General features: G+C 43.5%; 1 protein-coding gene across 2 annotated transcripts in view; it reads right to left on the reverse strand.

The window, feature by feature from the left end:
• Positions 1-19,988, reverse strand: part of GABRG2 (gamma-aminobutyric acid type A receptor subunit gamma2) — a 364,630-nt gene that overhangs the window by 86,147 nt on the left and 258,495 nt on the right. For both annotated transcript variants that reach the window (XM_073620838.1, XM_073620837.1), the window contains exon 6: positions 5,135-5,272. In XM_073620838.1, coding sequence (XP_073476939.1) covers positions 5,135-5,272 — 138 coding nt within the window. The remainder of the gene's footprint in view (positions 1-5,134; positions 5,273-19,988) is intronic.

The raw sequence follows: 19,988 nt of genomic DNA on the forward strand, positions 1-19,988 counted from the left end.
TGGGCAAAGACTCCACCATCCGACATCCAGCCATTCTTCCCCACGTCCACATAGAGAAACTTGTATGTCGCTGACACCACCGCCATTAATACAATACTATGAAACCCCTTAAAGTTATAATAGTATGACCCCGAATGGGGTGGTGGGATGATGTGGATGTGCTTCCCATCCATTGCCCCTCCACAGATGGGAAAGTCCCAATGGTCGGCAAAATGGGATGCCACAGTCTGTCATCCCTGTGGCGTTGAAGGAAACTGTGGAGTCAAAACATTAAAAAAAATAGTACTTTTGCACATAACATTGCAAGCAGATTAGACACAGACATTCTTGGCCAACATCAGTATAACATTTATTATTACGGAGTATTTAAAGACAAAAATATAATGTCCACTTATTAGATTCCTCACCCCCTCTGATGGCCCATTGTAAAAATTTTATGGGGGGGGCTATAAATTAGTTTGGGAGCCAAAAAAAGACTTGGCACTCTGCATGAATTTAAGGACAACAACAACATTTGGACACATTTTAGGGGGTGTTTAGGGTAAAGCTCTACAATGGAGCTGACAAAATACATTGTTAAGTGACTAGGCTAGGTGTGTATGGGCCAAGGATAGCATGCTGGGGAGGTTAGTGAAGGCAAATATGCATGGACAAAAAAGGAGCATTAAAAGCTTCCAGCATGCATGAGGACAAAGGGGACATTCACAGCATATTACAATCATGGTTATTAGGAATGATGAAAGAAATACAATACATTACATACATTAAATACATAGAATGTGATGTTAAAGGAGAAAACTTACCTTAGTATAGAATGATGGCAGAACAGGTCTCTGGGATAATGATCCCCAGAGCCTGGGGGGAGATGCCTGTCGAGAACTTGTGGTGCTGTAGACTTCTCCTTGTCGCCAAGTACCACAACGTGGCTACTAGCCTCTGCTCCGGAGTGATGGGTTGCCGTATGCAGGTGTCCTGCTTCGTAATATAAGGGGAAATATAAGAGATATAAGGGGACAGCAAAGCCAACAGATGGTAAAAAACGGGGTCCGTCATCCTGAGAAAATTCACGAAATCATCAGGGTTATTCTCCTGGATCTCACGCAGCAAAGGCATGTTATTGAATTGGTTATGCTGGAGCAACTAATTCTTGGTCCATGAACTCCTCCCCACCCTGTTCATGGACTGGACTTGGGTCAAAGCAATAACCCCAACACCAAGCACCCACATAGCACAAACTCTACGTACCCGCAACAAGGTTTCAAAATGGTCGGCTGGTCAGAACGAACTAACAGAATGCACTGAAAAACAGCAAGGCTTGTGAAGATCAAGCTGAAAATCAGAAACGAGCGGACAAAAACGCACTGGAAAACAGATATGAACTGACTACATGCACTGAAAACCAGATACAAACCCACAAGCACAAACTGAAGAGCAGTAATGGACTGAAAAGCACGAAAGCTGAAAAGCGCGAATCGTCTCTCACCAAACTTCTACTAACACGATAATAACACAAGATTAGCAGAAGGAGCCCAAAGGGTGGCACACTGGCTATTGAACTTACTTTTTCTAGTGCCAGCGTACGTGTTGTACGTCACCGCGTTCTTGACGGTTGGAATTTGATGTGACCGTGTGTATGCAAGACAAGCTTGAGCGGAATCCCGTCAGAAAAGCCATCATACCTTTTTCCGACCAAAATCCCGATCGTGTATACGCAGCATTAGAGTAGAATTACTTTCCCATTTAAACATCTACATAAAGTTGTTAATAGCTAATGCAAGGATTAAAGCTGATGACGCTGCTAATAGTATGAATACATTTCCCATATATTACTATATGGTCCGGTCTTCTCCATTGTCTTCTTCCCTCTTCTCTTCTTCTGATGTTGACACGACGCTCTCTCCCCCTATAATGCTGTGTTCATGGTGCGCAATCACTTATATAGGCATTGGGCATGGTCACCTGGTGATGTCACCCAGTGACCCCGCCCCTTATGACGTCACAGTCCGGGGCATGCTGGGACTGTGCCGTCATAAGGGACGGAGTCACCACCCGGTGAGCACGCCCCATGCCTATATAAGTCGTTGCGCACCGTGAACACAGTATTAAAGCGGGAGAGAGCGTTGTGTCAAAATTGGAAGAAGAGAAGAGGGAAGAAGACGATGGAGAAGACCAGGCCACCGCTACCAAGAGAGTGGCAAAAGAGCAGAAGATAGCGGAGGAGCCTAGCAGAAGAACTGGAGAGCAGGAGAAGAAGCGGAGAAGAGGCCGGAGAGCGGGAGAAGAACCGGACACCGGGAAAAGAGGCCGGAGAGAGCGGAGAAGTCAGAAGAGACCCCCGAAGTCGGAAGAAGACCCCCGGAGCTGCCTAATGAATTACTTTAAAAACCTGTGTAGTGTGTTTTTTTTATTGACACTTTTTTCCCCAGGTGAATGGGTAGGAGAACTATGTACCCCATACTCATTTACATAGGGGGCTCCCGGATTCCGATAAGCCCCCCGCCTGCAGACCCCAACAACCAACAGCCAGGGTTGTCAGGAAGAGGCCCTTGGCCTCATCAACATGGGGGGTGGGTGCTTTGGGGTGGGGGGGCCGCAGGGCACCCCCCTTCCCCAAAGCACCCACCCCCCATGTTGAGGGCATGCGGCCTGGTACGGTTCAGGAGGGGGAGCGCTCGCTCATCCCCACCCCCTTTCCTGACCGGCCGGGCTGCGTGCTCGGATAAGGGTCTGGTATGGATTTTGGGGTGACCCCCACGCCGTTTTTTTGGCGTAGGGGGTTCCCCTTAAAATCCATACCAGACCTGAGGGACATTGTCGCCTCTCTCTCACACTCTCCGATAGGATCGCGCTGGAAACATTCTCGCAGGCAGGTTCTATAGCTGCCCTTGCGTCGTATTTGGTCCGTCGGACCAGCCTACAGACGAACAGGCTTCCCGATAGGAACTGGGTCCGGCGGAGTTCCGGCGAAAAGATTTGAAACATGTTTCAAATCTAAAGTCCATCGGATTTTCAACCGAAAAGGTCCGTCGGAAGTCCGATGAAGCCCACACATGGTCGGATTGTCCGACGGATTCGGTCCGTCGGACCAGTCCAGTCGAAAAGTCCGCTCGTGTGTACAGGGCATAAAAGTAACAAATGTAAACTTTACACATTGAAAATACAAACATTAGAATCATTCCATGTACTAATATAGCAAAGTGACATGTGCAAAATTAAAGTGCAAGGTACAAGAAAAATTAAATCCACTTATACAGTGAAAAAGTCCCAGTAATGAATGAAATAATTTCATGTGATAATAAACAAAGTGCAAAATATAAGGGAAAAAATAGTCCACTTATATAGTGTGGAAAGTCCCGATGCTGGATTAAATAATACTCCAGTGATACCTTAGGGGGTTAAATGTGCTTCCCAAAGCTTGTGGACCCAGTCACCAAAGGTGCTGAGTCAAACAGGCTGATATATATACATATTAACCACTTCAATAGAGGGCACTTCTCCCCCCTTCCTGCCCAGGCCAATTTTCAGCTTTCAGCGCTGTCACATTTTAAATGACAATTGTGCGGTCATGCAACACTCTACCCAAACAAATTTTGTTCCCACAAATAGAGCTTTCTTTTGGTGGTATTTGATCATCACTGGGGTTTTTATTTTTTGCTAAACATGTAAAAAAATTACCATATATTTTGAAAAAAAAAAAGGTTTTCTTTGTTTCTGTTATAAAATTTTGTAAATAAGTACGTTTTCTCCTTCACTAATGGGCACTGAGGAGGCTGCACTGATGGGCACTGATAAGGTGGCACTGATGGGCACTGATGAGGTTGCAATAATATGCAACACTGATGGGCACTGATAGGCGGCACTAATGGGCACTGATATGTGGCACTGATATGTAGCACTGATGGGCACTAATAGGCGGCACTCATAGGTTGCACTGATGGGCACTTAAAGGCAGCACTGATGGGCACTGTGATGGGTGGCACTAATAGGCAGCACTGAAGAGGAGGCACTGGCAGGCATTACTGATGGGCACTGGTTGGCATCTATATTGGGCACTGATTGACATCCCTGGTGGTCATGGTTGGGCATACCTGGTGGTCATGGGTGGGCATCCTTGGTGGGCATCCCTGGTGAGCACGGGTGGGCAAACTCGGGAGGGAGGAGCGCCACAGCTTTTCCTCTTTACACTGTGATCAGCTGTGATTGGACACAACTGATCACATGGTAAAGAGCCTACGTCAGAGGCTCTTTACCTAGATCGGAGATGCAGTGTGTCAAACTGACACACCACACCAATGATCGCTGCCCTGTGTGCCCCCATGGGCATCAATGATGCCCAGTCAGGATAATGATACCACTTTCCGGCTGTCATTCTACTATATGGCGGGCGGGAAGTGGTTAATAAGGGAATACTTCAAAGCGGGTTCCAAGGGGACACTCCAAATTGCAACTTCCAGTGGCAACAGCTCTACCATTATAGTTGAGTCACCTCTCTCTTAGCAGCATATCAATGATCTTCCATCCAAAAAAGAACAAAACACCTCCACATAGTGTAAAACCATAACAATGGAGATTTTTTTTTTTTTTTAAGTCAGAACACTTATATTCAACTGGTGATAAAGCGCTTATCAATACATCCAAATGGTAAACATCTTGTAGTATGCAATGGCCTGGACAGGACTCGACCCAATGCATTCCGATAATGTTTACTTAGACATCATCTGGGGGGTCATCTTTCTACACTATATAAGTGGACTATTTTTTCCTTTATATTTTGCACTCTATTTCCGCATACTGCACTTTGTTTATTATCACATGAAATTATTTAATTAATCACTGGGACTTTTGCACTATATAAGTGGATTGTTATTTTTCCTTGTACCTTGCACTTTAATTTTGCACACGTCACTTTATTGTAAATGGAATGATTCTAATGTTTGTACTTTCAATGTGTAACGTTTACAGTTGTTACTTTTGTCACATATTATTAGCACAGGACATATTACTATACAGTTTCTTACACAAACATTTTGTACTTAGTGGTGCTAGCATCTGCCAATTTTAGAGACTCACAGCGCGGTATTCTTTATATATTATGTGTATATTTAATGAAGAGTAAGATATGCATTTTTCTTACCTGAGGTCGTCTTCACTTCTTCAGTTGTATTTCTTAGTCCGACAAAGGAGAACTGATAAAGTCTCCATGAGCGTATATCTCCCACCTCCACTGAGCTTCGTTTCCATTGGTAGATTATTTCTTCTTTTGGGTAACCATCTTAAATACAAATAAAAATGCATATGAATCATGGATTTATTTCTGCACCATGCAGTTTGTATGCATTCAAATGTTATGGTAATTACCATTTTAATTAAAGCCAAACTCCAGGCAGATAAAAAGTTATCCCTTGCAATGCGGCTGTGCCTACAGTGTAACTGCAGGGATTAATAGCTTGTTTTGTTCAAGGGAAAGAATGAACAGTTTTACTTACCTGATCCTCCACTCCCCCATCAGACGGTGATCCTCCATTGACACCTCACGACCAGAGCAGGGCTATGGACCCTGCACTGGTCTTGATGATGTCAGGACCTTAGACTGCTAGAAGCAGAAGCTGCAGGGACTGGTCTAGCTGTGGGGAGGAGTGGAGGATTGGGTAAGACAATTTTTTATTGTTTCCCTAGGCATAAATGAGAAATTAAACCTTGCAGTGCAGGCATAGCTTCACTGCAAAGGGATCATTTTATATTTGCTTTAAAGTGGTTGCAAATGGGGCGTGGTTTGGATATGGTGGCTTGAACATGCTTCTCAGAGAGCTCTGCCCAGATCGCATCCCCAGACAGACAGCTCTGCCTGCCGCAAATCAAGCCCAGTGACAACAAACACCCACCTACAGCCGAGAAACTGAAAGGACAGGAGATTACCCATTACTTTCTGTAACACACAGCTTCTTCTCCAGCCCCTTCAGCTGCTGTTCCATCTAAGATGGCATTGCCAAGAACAGGGCAGGCCAGCTCCTCCGGATTAAAGAAATCTTCCCTTATGCAGCCACTCTCCACCATGGCTGCCGCCTCCTCTGTGCCTGCCCGGACTCCCCAGTTCTTACGCTAGAATTACTACAGGTTGACTCCTCTGAGGGCTCCACTCCCTCACAGGTCTCAGACTCCCACTATGACAGTGATCTCAGGAAGATGATCGCAGACCTACCCATCAAGCAGGATATCCATGTCATAGCCACCTCTATCGTTAATGCTCTCTCTTGAAAGATCCACAAGCTTTGCCAACAGATTGCCTCTGTGGATGAATTGGTGACTACCCTGGAATCCTCTTCCTCCACTACAGATTCCCGGGTCCCAGCTCTGGAGGTCACCCAATTGTAATACTGCCGGCATCTCGTTGACACTCAATTGCATATTGACTATAGGGAGAACTGGAGCAGAAGGAATAATCTACTCCTCTTGAGGGTACTAACCTCCACTCAATGGTGGCTGTCATCCTCAACCAACTCTTGGGTATGCCACTGACTGTAGAGTTACAATTGAGTAAGGTCGACCACATGCGAGGTCCCTGAACCCCATCATTAGCCTCTATGGCCTCTGCCACAGAGTGCACTTTTATGTTATTGCAATGGAAATTTGTAAGTTCTGTATATAATTGTATTGTATTTTGTATGTATTGCACACTGCCCTCACTGTGCACACAGCACTAATAATGTTTTCAGTAAATGTTTACATTCTTTCGAGTCCTGATTAGAATTAGCCTGCCTATGTAACGCCCCTTGTTACCATAAATGTACAATTGTAATATTAATGTGATACCTACGTAATCATGTGCATAAAAACCTTCAATTGCGTCATAATAAAGCAGAACAGTTATTTGGAAAGATGCTGAGCGTATCTTTTGTGTCTGTTCCCTACTGCAGTAGTTATTATTAATTTGGAACCACTAATCAATATGAGGATAGGAGTTGCCTATCATCAATTCAACCAAGTCAGCATGGCGAGCTTTGCCTTAGGAGGGGATTCCAGGTGACCCTGAGTATCCGAAACGAGGAGCTTGAGACGATCCGGGAATTTCTGATAATCAGCCGGCTGAGGTAAGCCTTTTGCTTACATTTGAGTTATCAGACTTCCTTGATCGGTAAGGCATTTTCGGGACAAAGGGTACCTATTTTACTCCCCTTAATCGAACTGTATTGATTGGTGGTTATATGTTATGTTGTCCCTGTCTATTGTCCATCGGAGTGTTATAAATAAGATAGGGAAAAATAGTACTGTTCACAGGTATATGTAGTACATCTGCTAGATAAAGTAGTTTAGAGGCAAGAGGGTATAGGCATATGTAGAGAAGACTGGCCAGTCATTATGGGCATTGAATTAAGTAAGGGAATGAAGGGTAAGAGACCCTCAAAAATGCCCAGCGCAAGAGGAGCGCTGTATATGAACCAAAGGTGCGGTTCCGCCTATACTGAGCCCCTAGATAAATGGTTAAAGTGGACAGGGATCCACATTGGGTAACTGGGTTTACACCAAGGTCCACAGGGACTAAGAATCATGCAGAGTAAACAGCTAGAGAAACAGTTATTTATGTGAGCAGGATGGTTCAAGGGTGACATTAACACTAGACAGAAAGGGACATTTTCATGTTAAGTTGTGGGATGAATTTGGGGTCAGGCACTACAACTATTAGAGTCAGAAACAGAGAAATGAGAGGTAAAACAGAATACTTTATATGTTGTCAGAGAGGGAAGATGGGATGAGCACTGTGGCTCCCCGTCTGATCATAGAATCATAGAAGCTAGATATAAAAGATATCTGAACAAAATAAGGAAAGCAGAATTTAGGCAGGGAAATATTAATGAGAGTTAAAAGAAATTGAGAGAATGATATGCATGTGTTGTGTACAAATGGGAAAAAAGTAAGCGATTTTAGAGAGATATTGGTGTATGTGTGTGCGAATGCTGGGACCTTTAGTTCTATTGCTTGTGTGTGTCATGTACGCAGATGTGACCCCCTCCTTTGTGCTCTCATGAAAGAAATGTGGCTGAGATGAGAGGTCAGTGATAAGCTGGAAGGACACCATGCCAATTTCTGTTTTTTAGACAAAACATTTATAACAAAATGTGCCGGGTTAACGAATCTAATGGTAAACAATGTGATCACAATTATTTTGAATCTGTTTTCCAAACACGGTAAAATGAAGGTTACATTTAACCGTGTATTACACAAATTGAATATCCTTTGATAGTGGAAACAGTGCATTTAAAAAAGGGAAATTAAGTAAAATTAAGTAATAATGAGTATTAATTTCTAATATGAGTTTAACAATTTTATTAATAATATAGATATATTGAAACTGGTTTAGACAACCTTTGGTTGGAAATGAAATCCAGGGAAATTTGAAAAATGGGATTAGTTTAGATTAAGATAACAATTTTGTAATTTTACATTTATACAATAAGCCCTTATTGAGAGAAAAAAAGATTAAGATGAGGTTGTTATTTGGAATACAGCTGCCATAATATTTAACAAAGCCAAGATGGATGGGATACATAAGAAGTTTTTCTACAAAAATGATATTGTAAGGTTTTTGATAATAACTTGATGTCAGTTCATGATGTGAGAGTTGTTATAAATAACATTTAAATATAACAGACCCATCACATCAAGTCCACACACCCTGTTAGGATAGATGCCACCTGCAGCCAGTTGTTTTATAGTTTTTGATGCTTTCTGGTCCATCATACAGATTGTTGGTCCTTTTGTTTTTATTTATTTTTATGTTTGAAATCCAAAGCAGAATAAGTGGATTGTGAAATGATGTACCCCTTTTCCTTGTAAGTACAGTGGTATAAGCAGAAGAATAGTTTTGGATTTATGGGCATCTCTCCATGACCGCAGGGTATTGTTATCATTTGTTATATTATTGCCAGGAAAAAGTTGTCTTTTGAAACATGAAACTGGAGTTCTTACACAAACAGCATGATAGAAAACAAGCCATTGTAATATATTTATGCAAGCTGGACCCAGTAATGAAGGGTTCACCTCGATATATCAGAGCTGCAGCTTTTATGCAAAGGTGCTATTAGACAAAGTTAGATATTGTTTTGGTCAAACATTTAATTTTTAATGGTCCGACATTCTGTGCAGCAAATATACAGCTAACTAAATGTTTGTCTAATGAAAGGTTTAAAATATGAGTTTGTTTATGTACAAATCTAACAATGAAAAACGCGTACATTTATTCAAAAGAAAGGAAAAGACACATGTGTTAAATTGATGGTGTAGGAATCAGCTGCTGTGAGCCCAGTGCGGGACACACTCCCTGAAGACCCAGATATTAAATTTTTTGTAGATTTGAGCATGCAATTTATCACTCAGAAGGATACTCTGTATTCAAAGTCATTGGATCCTTTTTCCCCAGCTCAAGAAGCAGAGCTCCATGTTTTAGCAAAGCCTGTGAGCTACAAAAAGAGTGTATATTTATATACAGTAGATAGTCGAGATATAGAGAGCTTTTGGTTCCATTTGAAGGGCCAGAAGTTTGTTTTTACTTCAGCAGGTAAACCAATAAAGCATGCCAAGTTAATTTCATTGGCTGTTTTCAGCCTTCCAGGTTCTTGCTGAGGTAGCCATATTAACTTTCACACATGGAAGCAGACCAGGTGACTAAGGATGCTGCATTTACAGCCCCGGACACTTGATGGGTCTGTGCAACTCACAGATTCCATCCTAGTTCTGGCCCAGTATAGCTGGGATAAATAATTCAACTTTAAGGACCCCAGAACGAGAAGAACAAGTGGTCCACAGGGGGCAACTTCTTATGAAACAGGACTTTGGAAAAGGTGATCATTTATGTCTGCCAGCCACTCTTTTCCCTCCAGCTTGACACATGGACCGTGTCATCAGTCACAAGCAGTTATGGCTGCCTTAGTAAAGGAGCTTGGGATAGAGCCAGGGTTCTCCACAGTTGTTTTTATAACATACCACTTCTTGTTTTACCTGTTACCAAAGGTGTTACCAAAAGCTGAACATCCCTTCCAGAGATTACAAAAAGATATATCCAGATGCCCAAGTTAGGATCTTACAAGTATGCATTTTGTCTGTATGGACATGTTTTTTGGATGTCCAGTGGCAAATGCTACTGCAAAGGCCACAGTAAAAAGTGTTATCAGAAGTAGTTTGTAAGTACAGAGTGCCAGAAAGTACATAGAGTAACAGAGGAAATAATTTTTATAGGAGAGTCCTTACTAGAAGTTTTGAGATTTTATTTTTACACCCCCTACTGTCTACAATATAGCGGACAAAGTAAAGTAAGAAACTAGAAAACTTTTGCCTGAATGTTTTCTTATATTTTATCAAGCCTCTAAGGGGGATGTTGGAGTCTCTCCCTATGGGATTTGGTTTGGGAGTGTGTTACTCACTTGCTTATATTTTATCTCAGCAGCTGAAGTCCTCCATTCGGATCTCACAGAGAATGTTGCTGATCTTTTAAGGTTTTTGTCAATTCCAGATCCTAAAAGTTTGGAAGGATCTAAAACTAAAGCCAGGTGACTTTTGGATTGTTAAGAGACATTTATATATAAGGAAATGTTTGGAGACTCAATACAGCATCTAGTTCATGTACAGTTTTTGCAAAACTTGAAGGAAAAGTCACCTGGATCCATACCAGACACGGCAAAAATTACTTAATTAAAGAAATCCCTGTGTTTGATTTGTTTCCCTCTTGTCATCACAGTCTAGGGTACTTTTTGATTCAATTACTTTAATTGTAAGGGATATATATATATATATATTTGAAAAATAGTTTAGCCATGTTGAAGTCATATTTGTCTTTTGTATGTCTTCCATTTTATGTAGAATTGTCTGTGTTTACATATGCTGATAAGTCAGCATGCCCACAATTCAGCTAGAAGGCCATTCTGGCCACAGGAGTGTACAGCCAGTACTCTGTAAATATGTCTTATCAATCATTTGTTTTTCACAATGAAAAGTCATTTTGTAATGAAAAAGTTGCTCAGCTATTATTTTCTCCACAATGGAGTTTTTTGCCTCTTTGGCCAGGACTACCTCCACCTAAGCGTGTGGAGGTTCCAGGTTAAAGGTGATAGCAGGTATGGTTAGTGATCAAAATATTGATCAAAAGAGGGGAGACTGTAATGGAAATTTGTAAGTTCTGTATATAATTGTATTGTATTTTGTATGTATTGCACACTGCCCTCACTGTGCACACAGCACTAATAATGTTTTCAGTAAATGTTTACATTCTTTCGAGTCCTGATTAGAATTAGCCTGCCTATGTAACGCCCCTTGTTACCATAAATGTACAATTGTAATATTAATGTGATACCTACGTAATCATGTGCATAAAAACCTTCAATTGCATCATAATAAAGCAGAACAGTTATTTGGAAAGATGCCGAGCGTATCTTTTGTGTCTGTTCCCTACTGCAGTAGTTATTATTAATTTGGAACCACTAATCAATATGAGGATAGGAGTTGCCTATCATCAATTTAACCGAGTCATTATCAAGGAGGAAATTTTGCAACAGGCATGGTCCAAAGGTCCCGAGGACTTTGACAGAGCGACCATCTGGATTTACCCAGACATTTCGCAACAAACACGCATCATGAGGGGTATGCTCCGTTCACTCCTTGAAGTCATTAGAGAGTCGGGTGCTACTTACCGATGGGGTCACCCATTCCACCTCATTGCTTGTAAATGGGGTGTGTCCTTTTACCTCCATTCTCCCGACCAACTGCCAGTGCTTTTTGACTTCCTTGCGCATCCTGCTGTTACCGTGCCTAAATGGTTGGACTCACTTCTGCGATTAGCACATTGGTATTTTCAAATTCACTTCATTCAATGTCTCCGCAGCCTCAGTGTTTCTGAGAAGCACTCAAGACTCCTTTCTGATGCAAGTGGCTTTCATACAGGAAGCCCATTTTAAGGCGGACCATGTCCCTAAGTTGACCAATGGGCATTTCCCACAGACCTATCACTTTACCTCACCCATTTCTAAATCAAAGGACATTAGCATTTTTCTGGCTAAATCTGTCCCCTAGTCTCTCACTTCAGTACAGCAGGATCCGCATGGCCGGTTTGTATTTGTGAAAGGCAAAATTGGTGAGCCTCCGGTTAAAATCTAGCGGCTACTTTCCCAATGTGGACAACCTCTCCTTTTTGAGCAGGTTGCTTCCGGTGTTAATAGATTTCAGGGAGGAGACCCTGGTATTTGGTGGCAACATCAATTTCACAATGGACCCCTTTATGCACATCTCCAAGGGCACATCCCATCTCTCCTATTCTCACTTCAAACGCGTTAAAGTGGGGTTGCATCTTTTATAACTTGTTGACCCATGGCGTCTATCACATCCCCAAGACAGGGACTATTCCTGTTTCTCGTCGGTACATCATTGTCAGGGCTGAGCTCAGCCCTTCCTTCTCAGAGCTGGCCACTCAGCTGTCGGCTAATTGCCAGCTCCTATCTCTCCACAGTTACTCAGCTGTTGTTGATATCTTGTTCGTCACTCCTGCCTACTTAAGCTGTTCAAGCCTTGGCCTGGGCAAACCCTCTATGGGAGATGCAAAAACCTGTTGTCTTGAGCTACCCTGAGTTTGTGGCTTCGTTTAAAAGGGTATTTGATGTTTCCATATGCTCCGCTTCTGCTGCCAAGTGCCTCATGTCCATCGAACAGAGTATGAGAACTGCTGCAGACTACACCATTGAATTCCATACTCTGGCAGCAGAGGTTGTGTGGAACAATGAGGCCCTCGTGGCTGCTTTTTATCATGGTATCTCAGATACCATCAAGGATGAGATAGCAACCTGAGATATACCCACTGAGCTGGAGAAGTTGATCACGTTTGCCATCCTCATTGACTCCAGACTCAGAGAAAGGTCACTTTCTTGAAGTCTTGTCCTACCCGTCCAGGGAACACCCGAACCTTGAGGTCCTGTCACGGACAGACCTTAGGTGGCATTGTTTCATCCCCAGTTATCCAGAAGGATAAGCCCTTGGTTTCGGTCACCCTTTCTTGGGCTGAGTTGTCCGTCGAGATACAGGCTCTAATTGACTCTGGGGCTGCAGGTCTGTTCATTGATGCTGCCTTTGTAAGCACTCAATTCCGCTGCACTCCACTTGCCATTGATGCTCTTGATGGGAGACCTCTACAGCCTGCCCATGTGACTCATGAGACAGTTCCATTGTCCATGGCCGTAGGGGCTCTTCACCATGAGATAATCCAATTCCAAGTTATTTCTTCACCTAAGTTTCTGCTGGTTATTGGTTATCCTTGGTTACAGAGGCAAAACCCCTCTTTTGATTGGCTCCGTGCTGAGGTTCTCTCCTGGTCACCACAATGCAGTGAGACATGCTTCCAGAAGGTAGCCAAGGTCCTGTGCACCTCTTCACTCTCCTTCCTGCCGGAGGAGTACCGCGATTTTAGCGATGTCTTTGACAAAGGTCAAGCTGGTAGTTTGCCTCCACACCGGTCGTGTGATTGCACAATTGACCTTCAACCTGGTGCCGTACCCCCTCCTGGCTGGGTTTAACCTTTGTCGGTCTTGGAGGATAAGGCAATGGAGCAGTATGTTGCAGACGCACTTTCTTGAGGTTTCATCCACAAATCCTCGTCTCCTGCTGGTGCTGGTGGGGAACTGAGACTTTGTATTGATTATAAGGGTTTCAATTGTTTCACGATTAAGAATGCCTAGCCGATTCCTTTGATTACGGAGTTATTTGACTGCCTCAAGGGAGTAACGGTTTTCACGAAGCTTGATTTGAGAGGGGCATACAATCTTGTGAGGATTAAGGAGGGCAACGAGTGGAAAACTGTGTTTAATACCAGAACAGGCCATTATGAGTACCTCGTAATGCCTTTTGGCCTTTGTAACTCCCGGAAGTTTTCCAGGAATTTATTAACGATGTCGGGGGGCGTGGTTTGACCTCGCATGAAGATGGCTGTGTAATTCCTGAGCTCCTGCCGCTGCAGGTTGAATACACTAAACAACGGAGATAATTTCACCTCAAACCACCGGCAAATCATGGGGACGGCTTCCTGCAACTCCCCGGCATCACGTTCCCGCTCTCCCCGCGAACAGCCCAGGGGTCTGAGCCACAATATCCCCAAAATGTTCCGGACACAGAGGTGCAGTATGGCGTCTTCCTGCCACAGACAACATCAGGCCGCATCTCAGCAACTGACAGGATCCTCACCTACTCTCCTTATGGTGGACACTGCAGGGCATGGAGAGATCGGGGTACCACCACAACCGCATCTGAACATCCAGGATCTGAGGACCATTGCCGCCAACATTAAAGACACCCTCTCAGCCGCCATCTCTAACCTACGGCTGGATATCCATGCATTAGCTGACAGGGTTCATGAGGTGGAAAAGGTCTCAGCACAACATGACCCGGTCCTCCGCAGGGCCACTCAGAGGGTCGACACCCACGCACTTCAACTCAGGGTCCTCCAACGCCACATGGAGGACCTGGACAATAGAGGATAGTGCCATAACCTGAGGAACAGAGGTTTGCCCGAATCTATTGACACAGAGCAGTTCCCCCCCCTGTCACAGGCTTGTTGAATGGGATTCTCAACAGACCACCTCAGACTGTATAAAGAGAAGTGCAGCGCTGGATATAGACAAACAATGAAAAGAAAAAACCACAGTGTACAATAGTTCACTGGTGAAAAATTAAATTAGTACATATTGTCCATACATGCTCCAATATAATAGAAAACTGGGGTGTTGGATTGAGTGCACAGCTACAAAACTTTATCACACTAAAATCGTGCTTAATATTCATACAGTGTCCATTAATATGTGAATTCCTGTTTGGATAAATTTGTGACTTCCACCGCAATAAACCCGTCACCATAGGAAGATTAAAGGCTTACCAGACAGCCCTTAATAAAAGGCATGAAAAACCTCCACTTTGGATGTTGTCCCTTCTGTGGATAGGTCCCGTCCAGAAGCGTGGACAAAGTAGATGGTCTTCAATGGAAAGAGTTCACTCACAGCGATAATGAGTATCCAAAAAAGAAGAAATGCTCCAATAGTATAAAAAGGTTTGACTCTCCTTTATTAAAATTTGCCATACAGGCATCCATATAGATAAGTTCCTTGCAAGGAGTTTAAAAACAGCTCCGACAGATATCGAAAGTCCGCGCATGCGCAGTACGTGCGTGCGTGTTTACCCTATGGCCGTTTCGTCAGAAATGACATCATCAGGTTCGCACGTTACTCATTGTACCTTACCGACACTACTTACCCCTGAGAGGGGCAGATAGATCCCCCTCCTCGACATACCCCGTAGGTTAGATACCCCCCCTGATCTCATACTTTGCTTAGGGTGACCTTCCCCTCTTACCCTAGTGACCCCACCAATTACACCCTACCCCACACCCTACCCCAAAACAGCAGACTCACTAATCTAAATCACAACATGACAAGCAACGTGAAGGCGCCACATACCCTCTAGGTCAAGTTCTCTTCGCTAAATATACACGGGCTCAATACCCCAGAAAAGAGATCCCAACTACTATACACATTGCAGAAAACCAAAGCCCACATAGCCTTTATCCAAGAAACTAATTTCAGATCAGACACTATCCCCAGGCTTCATAGCAACTACTTTCCCACAGTATACCATGCCTCCAATGAAAACTCAAAATCTAAAGGAGTCTCTATACTCATATCCAAACACTACCCCCTTCAAATCCTAGACATCCAACGAGATGTCAAGGGCAGGTTCATATTCATTAAGGGGAAGCTACATAACAGGCTCATCACACTAGCTAATCTATACGCCCCTAACAAACACCAGGTACCCTTTTTCCGCTAAATCATGCCACAGCTCACATCATTCCAATCCGGTATCCTGATTGCAGGTGGAGATTTTAATGTAGCTTTAATCCCAGCTCAAGACACCTCCACAGGTGCATCCTCCATGACTTTTAGAGCCCTGAGCTCAATCAAAAACCCAACTTGGAGACTTAACCCTCCACGACACATGGCGTACACTACACCCGAACAAACGGGACTTCACATTCTTCTCCCCACCACACAAGTATTCCAGGATCAATTACTTCTTTCTTTCGCAGAACGACTTAACACTCCTCTCTCAGGCAACAATTGACCCTATGGCACTTTCAGACCACAACCCCATCTCCATGACTTTGACTCTCCTGACCTCAAACACCAAACCTGCAATCTTGCGCCTGGTCAACTCCCTACTGACTGACATTGAAGCAATACAGAAAATAACCAAACGTCTCACACAATACTTCCAGGAAAACGACACTGTAGATTCCACTCCCACCACACTTTGGGCAGCACATAAATGCGTGATCAGAGGGGAACTCAGATCGATAGCAGCTAAAGGAAATAAATACCGGAAGGCTCGTATTGAGGACCTATCCACACGTATCCATGCTCTCAAACAAGCTCACAAATTATCTGAAGCCTCCAACACTCTTTCCGACCTACTGAAAGCCAGAGAAGAACTTCTAGAGGTACTAGGGAACACACTACAACGCAAATATGTGCTCACACACAAACCACTCTATGAATTCGGCAATAAGTCCGGAAAATTATTGGCCAGAGCCCTCCAACTCAAAAAAGCAGCGTCAACCATCCACACCATTAAAGATCCCTCAGGTAATGCATTTGTCACCCCAGAGGACATAGCCAACCAATTTGTACGATATTTCTCTAAGCTCTATAACCTACATACCGCACAATCATGACAGGACAGACACCAGACCGCAAAGAGACAATTGTGAACTTCTTACAACAATATGGCCCTTCACCCATCACCACAGAGGAAGCCACGGTACTTGATAACCCTATCTCAATAGAAGAAACCTTAGCTGCCTTGAAACAACTCAAAACGGGCAAGACCCCGGGTCCAGATGGACTAACCGTGAGCTATTACAAGTCCTTTACCGAAATATTAATACCCCACTTTACTAAAGCCTTTAACTCTTTACCCACTTCTCCCCAAGCCAACACAGATATTCTGGAGGCCCACATCACACTCATACCAAAACCAGGCAAAGACACCACAATGGTATACAATTACAGACCCATATCACTCCTAAATGTGGATGTGAAACTCTATGCAAAAGTAATTGCATATCGCCTACTACCCCTAACTCCCCAAGTTGATCTCACTAGATCAGGTTGGATTCATCTATTAATATTCACCACTGGCTATCCACTACTTCCAAACCGGGTTTTTTCCTATCCCTCGACGCGGAGAAGGCTTTTGACAGAGTGGCTTGGGACTACATGACCGCAGCATTACAGGCTATGGGATTTCCAGATCATTTACTACAATGGATTCTTGCACTATACTCGTCTCCCACAGCCAGAATCCAAGTCAATGGTCATCTGTCTAGTGCCTTCTCCATCTCGAATGGCACGCACCAGGGCTGCCCCCTCTCCCCCCTCATTTTTGTACTCACCATGGAACCCCTTTTGCGCAAACTAAGAGCCAACCCAGATATTAAGGGAATTGACATCAACAATAACCAATGCAAAATTGCGGCTTACGCTGACGATATTCTCCTATTCCTCTCAGACCCCATAACCACCATACCGAATTTGCTTAAAGATTTTGATCTCTTTAAAACAATTTCCAACCTCCAAATTAATTTCACGAAATCAAAAGCCTTGAACATCTCCCTCTCCTCAACCGTAGTGACACAATGTCAAACTAATTTTCCCTTTGGCTGGGAACCCCACGCCATCACGTACCTGGGTATGCAAATCCCTGCAAAACTCTCTGAACTGTACGCTAGAAACTTCTTACCTATCCTCCAAACCATTCAGAGGGACCTCCATAAATGGAATACAGGTCAGTTCTCATGGTTTGGATGCATTGCCATTGTAAAAATGAATATCCTACCCAGAATTTTATATCTTCTTCAGACAGTCCCAATCAAACTTCCCCCATCTTTTTCTACCACACATAAACGGCTGTGTAGAAATTTCATATGGGCCTCCAACGCACCTTGATTAAGCTGGAATAGAATGGTACTGTACTCCCCAAATTGAAGGCTTGGCCTCCCTGACATTCACAAATACCACTGGTCTTGTCACCTCACCAGAATAATCGACTGGCACATCCACCGGAACACAAAAGATTGGGTCCAAATTGAGGATTCCTTTACACAGATATCTATCTCTTACCTACCCTGGATCAACTATAAGTCGATCCCCAAAGAGAGCACTACACACCGTTAATAAGCCCTACGATGCTCAACTTTAAAGCTGCTTGCAACAAACACAACATAACCCTATCGCATGGTCCTATGACCCCACTCTACCAAAGCTCTGACTTTCCTCCTGGCCTTTTGGAATGCTACCTGACTGACTCACGTTATGAACCTCCACTTAGAGCACAGCACTTTTTTCAAAACGACAAATTCTTTACCTTCACAAACCTCTCCACCCAATTCCCGGAACAAAACATTCCCTTCTTCAAATATCTACAGATCAGACACTTTCTCAACAGCGCCAAACCCCTAGCCCAGTGGCACAGAGAATACACCCCTTTGAAGCGATCTGTAAAAGCACGGAACTACAAAGACACCTGATCTCAACAGTATACTCTATTTTATTTGTGGGGTGTGATCCTAAGGCAAACAACATTAGCCAATGATGGGAGAGGGAACTCTCCCTAGACATATCCAAAGAGGACTGGGAACGCATATACAATCACATCCACAAAGGTTCCTTCAACATATCAGCACAGGAAAATAGGTTTAAACTTTACTCCAGATGGTACAGGACACCTGACAGGATCCACACATATAACCCCAGTGTCTCCCCACTTTGCTGGAGATGTAATTCAGCCTTTGGATCTCTACTACATATTTGGTGGGACTGCCCACTCATACAGCAATTCTGGATGGAAGCCACCCAAATTACAAGATATACCCCAGACTTTACTCCGGCCTAGTACCTGCTCCATCACACATCCATTCCCCACCCAATGTACAAAAAATCCCTCACCTTACACCTCATCAATGCTGCAAAACAATGCATACCTGTCCACTGGAGAAACACTAACCCCCCTACAGTTGCCGAGTGGCTTTGTCGCATCGAAAAAATAGCGGAAATGGAGAACCTAATCCACCAAGCTAAAGAGAATCCCACAAAATACCACAAAACCTGGGCCTGTTGGCTACATTTTAGGGATTCCACAGATTTTCACAATCTCCAGAATAACCTATGAATACAAAATCCGGGAGAACGATAAGATCTTCCTTGAGCACCTGGTAAATACCAGTACACACAGCACCCCCGCCATCCCCACCCATCCTTTCTCCTCCTTTTTTCCCAAAACAAGTGCCAAAGCCTCACTGGCAAAACTAAATCTCAGAATTCCACAAACCACCCACTGATGGGACATAAATAGAGAACCCATTTTAAAGAGCACCTCTGATGACCTGCCCACGAACTGGCACTATCTGCACACAAAACCTCACAAACATGAAGGGGACCAGTTACACTGATTAGTAAACCAATACTGAAGGGAAACCTTTGAAAGACAATGACTACCCCCACCCACTAACAGTATGCTCCCATTAGGGGTGTTTGGTTTACCTGCTCTCCATATACCGAGCCCCCCTAGTGCAGCACCCTCCTTCCCTTCTATATAATCGCCTAAATTACCATTTATATATCCTTTAGACTAACGATATAATAGCTATTCTATCTGTCGATTATTCTGTACACTGTGATATATTCTGATGCCTGTATTGCAATATGTACGAGTTATTGTAACAGTTTCGCTGATTAAGTATTTACTTGTCTTATTTGTAAACCTGAAAAATGAATAAAATCTGTGGAAAAAAAAACAATGTCCTCTGAGATTTGTTGCAGTTATGTGTGGTGGTTTATCTCGATGATATCCTCATATTTTCTAAGTCCCTGGAGAGCCACCACACAGATGTCTGTTGTGTGCTTCAGAAACTA

Source organism: Aquarana catesbeiana, linkage group LG03 (assembly GCF_042186555.1).
Source record: "Aquarana catesbeiana isolate 2022-GZ linkage group LG03, ASM4218655v1, whole genome shotgun sequence".
In the NCBI taxonomy this organism is placed as follows: Eukaryota; Metazoa; Chordata; class Amphibia; order Anura; family Ranidae; genus Aquarana; species Aquarana catesbeiana.